Source organism: Anopheles darlingi, chromosome 2 (assembly GCF_943734745.1).
Source record: "Anopheles darlingi chromosome 2, idAnoDarlMG_H_01, whole genome shotgun sequence".
NCBI classification, from domain to species: domain Eukaryota; kingdom Metazoa; phylum Arthropoda; class Insecta; order Diptera; family Culicidae; genus Anopheles; species Anopheles darlingi.
Window position 1 is genome coordinate 50,659,403 of NC_064874.1, and position 10,000 is coordinate 50,669,402.

Genomic DNA, 10,000 nt, shown 5'->3' on the forward strand with positions numbered 1-10,000 from the left:
TTCGATCAATTTGTTGCTTTTCACTCTCGGAGTGAAGAACAAATGTTGCATCCGGTTGATGATCCGAGGGTTCCAATATGTCTAATAACACACCTAATCGCGGCCCCAGCCGGGTCGAAGCCATAAACGCTAAACATTACATTCTTCACCTACCACGGCCCCAGAGTGCCCTTATGGAGGTCACAGCTTGATGGTGCCCAAGCATATCGCTTTCATCCCTTGAAGCGATACGCCGATCAAGGAAGAGACCGATTATCAACATCCTACACAGCGTGTCCCAGCGATCGTTCCACAGCTGAATGGAAAGTGCATCTCATTTAGTAGCCTCCACACAGCCTCTGCATGGCCACACAGCCCGCCCATTCCGACCTTCCTTCGCTGCGTAATTCATCGAAGAATTGTGTTAGTGGTGTGGTGGTGTGGTTCATCTTCATTTTCTCCTCCCGGAACCTGTGATCCAGTGTACGATTTGTCGTCCCATCATCCCTGCTCAAATTCCAACCCCGGTTGCATGCGCAAGCGGAACGCTTATCGGGATTTTCTCCGTCTGACCGTCAGACGCGAAACCAGTTCTGCTTCGAAGTCCGCGTCCTCCGAGTGCCGAATGAAAGAGCGAGTCTCTCCACTTGATCGGCCGTCGTTTCCCTTTCCATGCAAAAGGAAGCGCAAGCGTGTGAGTGCGTACTGGCCGGTCCGTCCATGCGTAGTACCTATTTTCATCCCATCGACACACATAAATCAACTTCTCTTCTCCCGCCATCGGGCACGTCTTGGAGTCGAATCGAAAGTGGTGTACACCTTGTCTCACACTTTCTTTCTGCGGGGTAATGTGGATGATTAGGTCCTAATTGAGACGGCGGGGCATACCTTGTAGGTCCTTGTCGGGGTGCGGTGCGTTTCACGAACGATCAGCTTTAGATGATCAATCCACATTGTGCACTACATTCGACAATTACTCCAACCCAACGTCGTCTGTTGAGGCCATTTCCACACACTTTCATCCAGAAATGAGCGCAGCATTATGGAGTAATTTGAACTATACGACGATAGTACGTTCCAGTCACACTGGCTCCAGGCTCTAATAAAGTGATCTACAATTTCCTTTCGTTCAAATGTCAACTCTATCAACGAATGCTACCACGAGATGATGTCCCTCGTAACGGGTGAAATACAATGTTGGAACCATAAAGATAATGCTCATAAGCAACAAAGGTTTGCTGCAAACGATCAAAACGACCACAGTACCGAGTAAACAGTTACGATAGCCACCACAATGGAACACAATAGACACAGACAAGCCTCCTTCTCATGTACAACACTAAGCCAACCCAACGGACATAAAGATAACTTACCGCCACGGGCGTCGGGTATTTCGTTGTCAATCTCGGCGTCCGGCTTATTTGCTTCGCGCGTATATTTGGAGAAGTCCACCCGATTCCTCAGGAACTGTACACGATTGGTGAAGTTCATGTTTTCCACCTCCAGCTGTTCACCGAGAAAGTTGTAGACGTTCTTCTGGATGCAGGCGAAGGTCGGTTTACGCATACATTCTGCTATCAGTGCATCCCACAGATGGTTTCCGGTCGAAAACATGGGTTTGCTACCAGTGCCTCTGCTCGTGAAGTTCCCCGGTACCGTCTCACTCACTGCGCCATGCAACGTTGGTGTTGTCACAGTAACCGATTCACTCTCACTACCATTCACTGGGGTTTCAACGGAGGAGGAGGCTACAGTCGACCTCGTCATCACCACGCTTACCAGCAGCAGCAGTACCATCAGAGAACTCGATGCCGTTACCCTACTAACCGGTGAGACCTTTCTGCGGCCGTTATTGGTGTTGGTATGGCCACCATTTCCACCACCGAACATACCGTAGCTTCCAATATTGCCGGGACGAACCGGCGAGTCACTACCCGGTACCATGATGGCTTCTTCCGCCACTAGTCTGTGTGTATGTATGTCCGACGTCTGGTCCACTGAGTTCTTATTGCACTTCCACTACGAGCACTCCCCCGAGCGTACACCGAGTAACAGTGACCTACTGGAGACACCGGTTCATGGCAATCCTGGATGTAACGGATTCCCCTCTAGACTTGAGCGAACCCGAGCACGGAGACTGCAATGAGAGCACAGAAAATGAAAACGGATGTATCAGCCTCGGGATTTCCGCGCGGGAACAGGAGGAAAGTGAACGTTCACAGCTGATGTCGCGAATCGAACTGAACCGGTTGGAAGCCGTCCGCCGTTAGAAAAGGTCGTCTACATTGGCGAAGTGGCTTTCCGCCACCACACGCGGTTTTACCTGCACTTTCGCCATGATTTGTGATGAGCATCTTCCGGCGTTCCATTGCGAGACCCGCAAGGCGCGCGCTGCCTTATCTTTTTTCTTCACCCAAACTAGGAGCACTCCAAGTGCTCTCGGTTTGGGGGCCTACAAAGCGGCTGGTCACGCGATGAGAGCCACCGAGAAGCTGTCCGCGCAGCTCCCTTGGCGCCATTTCCCGCTACTGGACTCAAGAGATGTGCACGCGCATTCTACCATGCCGAGCCGAAATTCGAAAGTTTTTGTACGTGCCCGGGTCTTACTAATGATAGCATGGGCCATGCGGTAGCGTCCCGTTACCGGTTTGGATTCGTTTTGGGCAGATGATTTTGGAACCCTGTTTTTTTTTTCATACTTGGAACCACCTGCCTCCGGGCGTTCCTCCGGCCAGCTCACGCTTGCTCTCATGAAAACCGTAATCACTGGTGATTATGTCTCGCATGTTATGTGCCTTATGCCGCCCTCCCGCTGAAACAGGTGACGAACCCTTGGTCAACTGTTTTTGTCAAGCTATCTTTTGATGCACCATTTTGTGGTGTGGGTACTTCGCGGTTCACAACACATTTAGAACACGAAAGATCACGAAAGTGATACCTAGCGGTTGTACGATTTAATTGCTGAACATGAAAAGTAAGTTACTATCAATGGAAATTATTGTTTGTTTTGGCCAGAAGTGAATGAGGATCCCTTCGCGAAAAGCAAAAAAAAAACAGCGTGCCTTTCCCTCTTTCGAATGCTACGCCCATTTCCACTTCATATGATTGTGTTTGCATGTGTTTTGATCGTTGCTGGAACTGCGTTGATGTGTTCAATTAATTGTACAAATTTCTAACACACCCAGCAGGTGTATCATTGCATTGCTTTCGGAGTTCCGTGGTCAATTATTACCTTTCCCTCAGCACAAAAACGAATCATTTGCCGAACGGTAGAGAAGCGTGTCCGGTGAATAGCGGCCAGCCTCACCCGTTCACCGCACCGCGCGATGCGGTGTCAGAGGCCGTAGACCATTGCCCGCTGCGGAATGAAGGGAATAATATTCCATTTCATATGTTTATCTCTCTTCCAGAAAAAGTGAAACCCACCGAAAACGGTGGCTGACATACGTGCGCACATCTTCAATCGCACTCCGCGCGAAGTGAAACCAAACCGCCCAGCCACCCAGCACCACCACCACTACCGCACCACCCTCCGCCGGTGGGGTCAGTGTTTGAGCTTTTCGGTTTCTCTGTCAACAACAGACAACAATTGTCGTACAGATGAGAGGCATACGCGAAGCGATAAGTACGGCTGCTGGGGCTTCTACCGCCGGGTACACACGAGAGAAATCACTTCCCCAGCCAAAGCACCACAAGTCCAGCCGAGACGTTTTGACGAGACGAGGGAGAGAAATGTGATTTGGACGCCCCGATTGCGTCTCGCTTTGATTCGCAACGGGAAAGGGATAATTCGGCACCGATGTCGGCGCCCAATTCAGTTCAGCGCACTTCACCATCACGTTTGAGTCCGCGGACTGCAACAACGACGAGGGAACGGAACGGAAGGACCGTTTCGCGGGTTTCACACGCCGATGATTTGTCTGACCGTCCAAGGGCCACGATGGTATGCTCCAGATTTCGCTCTATGTGCACGTACGCACACGCTACGCTGATTAGCATCAAGAGGCCAGTGTCCGCTAGCCGATGCGTCGTCGTCGGGATGGCTTATTAATTGATTAACCAATTACCGCTTGGAATCATACGAATACATCCCTCTCGGTGCCCATCGCCATCTCGTGGTGGCGACCAATCTCAACCGTAGTACTCTCCGGTATCATTAATATTCACCTACTTCCCCAGTAAGCTGCAACATTTCTCCTCCTATCGAGGGCTTACATCACCTGGACATTTCACGCGATCGTGCCGTCGATCGGCTCTCACCGGTGTGTGTGTGTGTCTGGTGATAATGACCGTGATTGTGAATGGGGAAACTTTTTCCGCCGCACTCGCCGCACGACCTAAACCGATCCGCGATGCACATTGCCACAAGGAAAAGCAGTTCGACTTGAACGAACCCCTTCGCCATGCTGCCGACCAGAAACACGCGTGAGATGCGTGGTCCGTACAGCTAGGAGAGGAGCTCTGGTTCGCTGGAACCATTTTTATAGTCAGCCTTTTATTGCGTTTATGCCATTGACCATCACCAGCAGCTGCTTGCCAGCATGCCAGCATACCAGAGCCCGGGCGGCAGACATTCAAACCATTGCACCCGCGGCATCAGGTGCGGGCTTGTGGGTGAGGTAACTTTTTCCGCTTTGCCACGTGCGTGGTTTACGTATCACGCACTGGTTAACGCCTTCACTTTGCCACCAATCAGGTGAACAACATGGGTTTGAAGCTATGAAAGGAAATCATTCAACTCGGCCCAGCCCAGCCCAGCCCGGTTCGCGCTCATTGTGGTTACTCGCATTACAAGATTGAGCTGGAAAGTCATTCCTCGCTGAAGTCATTCCTTTATAATGGACCTTCTGCTCGCCTAGTATGTACCGATCGTTGGATAATCCAGGCAAATCCCAGACGCAAGGCGGCAAATTTCTCCTTTGATCTGTTAGCCCATCGATACATTCTGCATTATCATCGTCTGGTAGACGGAGCGGCCACTCTTTTCGGTGCCTCTGGGGTGGCTGAAAGTGATTTTGGCCATTACCCGTCTAGCAGTAGAACATTATTGCTATACCGGCATTTCCGCGGGAACCACGCACCATATCCGATAATAACTGGATCTGGATGAACTTGGTAGTAATGTTGTGTACATTTTTTGCGCTTCGATTGTTATGTTCATTGATATCGATCGGTGATCTGCAAATACACATCTTGCACCAAATTTAACAACTTGTGTCAACAGCTCTGTTGTTGGATTGGAATGCCTTGAAAACACTATTCCCTCTCTCCACCTCTTCTTCTCAAACCTCAAATAACTACCAGAAGAACAGTACGATTCCCGTTCAGATGATCGAGAGAGGCGCAAAAAAAAGATCCGATCGTTGCAAAAGGAAGGTGTTAGGTGTTAGGCAAATGCGTTCCTGATGGGCGTATTAAAAATGGATGGTAATTTTTGGTTCATCACACCCTCCACATTATCGCCTCTCAAAACGGTGCGCCAGCGGTGCTTTACCGCTAAATATTTAGAGTAGAGAATCGGTGCGTAGGAGAAAAAAATCGATCACGTTGATGATAATCTATTAGCGGCTTTTAGGTGGGTCATGATAATCCGAAAATTCTTCATCGGAAATTGGTTCTTCAACACTTGCTGGCTGGCTGGCTGGCTGGAGAACATGAAAATGGGGAAAAGCAGGAAAAGAACAAGGGAACTGCTCTCGGAAGTTACCTTCCTGCTTCCACAGCCGTTGGGCAATAGATAAGCCAAGAAAAAGCAACATTTACGTAGAAGAACTCGGCACAAACATTCCAGCGTAATTGGTGCTCTCGAAACGCGCAAATCGATTTTTTTTTTGTTTTGTACGATCAGCCAGTAATCTGCGCGTGATCAGGGTCAGTGGAGTATGTCTTTTCGGGTAGTGTACCCATTTTCCATTTCTCGGGATACAGTTGGACTTGTACGATCGACTTTTGTAATAGTGCTTGTCAGTAAGGTTAGTAGGTTACTGATTGCCTTATTAGATGAAGCCGGCGGTAGCGGCGTGATAACATCATTACATGACCAGTTTGGTAATCCGGCATCGTATGATCTTTCTCTCTTATCGTGTGTTGTGCTGAACGATAAATTTAGAAGATTAAAAGGGATTTCCCGAAAGTCGTTTGCTGACCGACACCGAGACGCCTTGACCACGATTGTCTCTGTTGTGTCTCCGGGAGTCTCGAGATTGGGGCCAGTTATTTATTATTTTACGCCTTCTCCGTCACACGCCCAAGAAAAACAATCGTTACCGCCTTTCCAAATGGTGTCCAGTGGCCGTAACCGTGAAACGTCCTACGCGTGTACCGTTCTCCGTGCGTATTGGTGCCAGAAAGGGTTCCGTTAGCATCGCTTATCAACTGGAATTTGGGTGAATTAATTAAAAAGCACAGCAACGAACCGCCGGTTCCGGGACAGCGACACAACCTTTGGAGGAACGCGGTCAGCGGACAAATATGCAACCACCCAGCGAGCGGACTCCAGCAATTTCTCTCGCCATCCCCTCCCAGAAGTTGACGTTTCTCATTTGTACGTCTTCCACGGTGACGGTGTTTGTTTTCGTCGGTGTTATCCCACTCTCCTCCCACCTGATCCTCGCGTGTCACGTAGCACCGAAAGCAGTTCGACCAGATATTAGCATCGAGTCATGGTAAACCTTTCTCTCTTCGCTCGGCAGCATAAAGTTGCTTGAGCGGTTACTCACGAGATGCAACGCAAAATACTACGCGAAAACGCCGCTTACATTCACTGATATCACACAAAAAAAGTATCGATCACTGAACTCTGATGATGGCAGGTACTTTGCAGCAAAACAAAAAACCTCCCAACCTAATACGATGCCCCAATGTTCACCGGTCAGGCGTAGCTTAATCCACTTAGAGCGCACTAATTAATCACCATGTAAATACACTCTTGGAGGTTCAAACTCAAGCGCTACTCCACCGTAGAGGAGCGAATCTCTACAGCTCTCCAGATCGGTTCAGACACTCGATACGACGACGATCGAGCGTCATCCGTAAGCTAACCGGGGAAAGCAGTGAAAGTTGCCACCTTCGGTCCGAATCGCCGGCTTAAGGTCCGTGCACGCTAGCACCGGGGTTGGGTGACGATAGGGGGCTGTTCGCGCCACGTTACTCACTCTATACGGCTCACTAAGGCCCAAAACCAGATACAGGCGCGTTCGCAATAACACAACAACCGTGCACGTCTTCGAACGTGCGCTGCCGGTACTGAAATGACGCAGATTCCGCGTTGCGCGAGTGTTTTATCAACTTTCTTCGCCGGCAAGCACGCGGGAGCAGCTGAGATGATGCTGGAGCCTGCAGACTGGAGTCTGTAGATGAGGTGCTACTAAGATGAGATGATTTGGCTCATAGGGGAGCTGTAGATGCAATGGACTGCTGCAAAATTTACTATTGAATTTTTATTATCAATTTTATTAGCCGATAGCACAGCTGGTGGAATTCTGTGCGTAGCATAATATTGCTATATGCTCATATTCTAATCAAAAGATAATATGAAATGTTATCATGACAAACAAACCCTGTTACAGTTACTTATGATGCAAGTTTGTTTTTCAATTTTGTTTTGTTTGTTTGTTGTTGAATATGAACTACATTTAATATTTTTACAATATTTTCAATGTTCTACTTATTTAAATATTAAAATAAAAGCGTTTCGTAATTAAAATTCATATAAACTAACTTTACATCGGCAATCGGATTAAAATCTATCCCTTAACCTTGATATCAATTATGGTTGGTTTTTCGTAAATTTCATAATGGACTACCACTTTTAAATGTGTCAATTTTCAGTTTTATGAAATCATATTAAAATACAACCTTGGCCTTTATGCCTGAGGCAGTTTTTGTGATGTCCGCCATAGCCTCTTGCTGGATCATCGAAGATATAAAAATCGATATTATTTCATAAATAATGGCCCCTATTGCGATTGTCTTGTCTCGTTTCCAAGACAAGACTCGACCAGTCTTGTCTGGCAAAAACCGCCGAGTCTTGGTTGTCTAAAATCGGTATTGCGAGAGTCGCATGAACACTTGAATGAACAAGTGTTCATTTGGCTGTCAAAAGCCATCAAAATCGCAGCTTTGTTTGTAAACAATCGTGCGCAGTTTGAGTTTCCTTACCGTTAACGTGTTTTAATTCATCAAAAAAATGTTTTCAATCGTACAATATTTGTTCAATTATTCTCAATCTCTGATGCATTTTTATTCAGGAACTCGATCGTCACGAAAGCAAATGCTGAGGTTTGAGCCCATTACATGGTTCTCAGAAAATGTGCCATTTCGTGCAATTGAACATAATCGATTACTGGTAATAGGTTATTGATTAATTCCATTAAATTCTTCCAAATCAACCGCCAGTCTGCTAAACAAAAAACTGTTACGGTAATCTTAAATCGCAGTCTTGTTTGGCAGACTCCCAGTCTGGTAGCTTTGAGTACAAGACAGCTGAGTCTCGTTTCCAAGACAGAAATCGGTGTCAAGCAAGACACTCGCAATACCGACACCAGACTGACGTTTGTCTTGGAAACGAGACAAGACAATCGCAATAGGGGCCAATATTTTATTTCATATAAATATTATTGTATAAAATTATTTCATACTTGGTAGCATTCAAGATATGACACTACGAGCTTATTTTAACTGGAATTTCAGACCATTAATTAAAAAGTATCAACAAAAGATTATAAAAAACACAGGGGTGCATTGCAAGTGAAGAGCAGAATTAGATTTCAAAAGTTCTAAAATATACTCTTGTTGTACTGTTAAGACGTTAAACAACATTTCGTTTTTGGGCCGATTACTCTAAACTTGGGCACTGAGCAACTTACGACGTATTATTTTTCAAACAGTCAATATTCTAAACAAATTCTTGAAAGATTCTTAGTCAAAAAACACTGAAAGAAAACTAATGCGACACAAAGTTCTCAGAACTTTTCGAGAGTCTTTCAGAGACTGGTGTACATTTTCCTTTTTGTATATGTAAGTCAGATTTATTTGTTGATATAGAGACGACTAAAGTAATATACTTCCGACACCTTGTTTCATTAATTTGAATGCTGATAAATGAATGATAATTTACAAGAATAAACTATTTTCATCATGAAGTTAAGCAGAAGTTGATGAAGTTGATCTATCCAACAAGACGAATCAACATTTTATCATGATCAAGTGCTGATACAATGATTTATGCAGTTATGCTCCGATGCATTGCTCCGAATGCCAAACAAACTGCATCCGTATTTTGTTGCATTGTCATGTGACTAAATGATCGAACTTTGAACCTAAGGTGAGCAACAAAACCTCATTAAGATACTTTTATTTGATGTATAATCAAGATCCATTGTTTATTGAAACTTATGGCTTCTGCAGTCTGTTGTTAAGGCGATAACAGTTTGTTAACCGACCTATTTGTTTTACATTTCAAGATAGAATACGAATAAAGTAGAAAACAAGTAGAGGGCTCTTTTAAAAGAAAGGAAAATAGTTTATTATATGTTTTGAAACTTACACATCACTTAGTTCGGCATGTACGTTTTTAACTTAAGTTCAATGAGACAACTGTTCACAATATCATACCAGATTTTATTGTTGTCTTACTTCAAAACGCCGTATTGGCACAGGTTGAAGATGCAGATAAGGAGCATTTCATGTCGTAGGAGATTTTAGAAGTAACAATAAATAATTTAAATTAAATAAGTTTTGGCAGCAGTCGGACTACCGACCAAAGGAGAAGTTTGTAAATAAATAACAGACAAGATAGGATCCCGACAGTACCTAGTAACCGAAAGAATCGTCCGACTTAAACCTCGCAGACCTTGAACACCGGACTCTACTGTAAGCCAGCGGAGCGTCCTCTAGTGGTCCGCGTGATCGCTGATCTTCAGTGAAGCTTTTGCCCAGCGTAAGCTAGATCGTACGCTCTTCCATACCCCCCGTATCCCGTATGTCCGTGGGCTACCTCATCATGTTCCGAGTGCGAGTG

General features: G+C 45.9%; 2 protein-coding genes across 2 annotated transcripts in view; both read right to left on the bottom strand.

Moving 5' to 3' along the window:
- LOC125959301 (uncharacterized) overlaps window positions 1-1,960 on the bottom strand; it is a 9,580-nt gene extending 7,620 nt beyond the window's left edge. Inside the window, exon 1 of the mRNA XM_049692121.1 lies at window positions 1,353-1,960. Within this exon, the coding sequence (XP_049548078.1) occupies window positions 1,353-1,923 (571 nt within the window). The 5' untranslated portion in view covers window positions 1,924-1,960. The remainder of the gene's footprint in view (window positions 1-1,352) is intronic.
- A 7,856-nt stretch (window positions 1,961-9,816) lies between these two features.
- The window catches only part of LOC125959302 (uncharacterized), a 937-nt gene continuing 753 nt past the window's right edge, over window positions 9,817-10,000 (bottom strand). Inside the window, exon 2 of the mRNA XM_049692122.1 lies at window positions 9,817-10,000. This exon is cut by the window's right edge and continues 176 nt beyond it. Coding sequence (XP_049548079.1) covers window positions 9,899-10,000 — 102 coding nt within the window. The 3' untranslated portion in view covers window positions 9,817-9,898.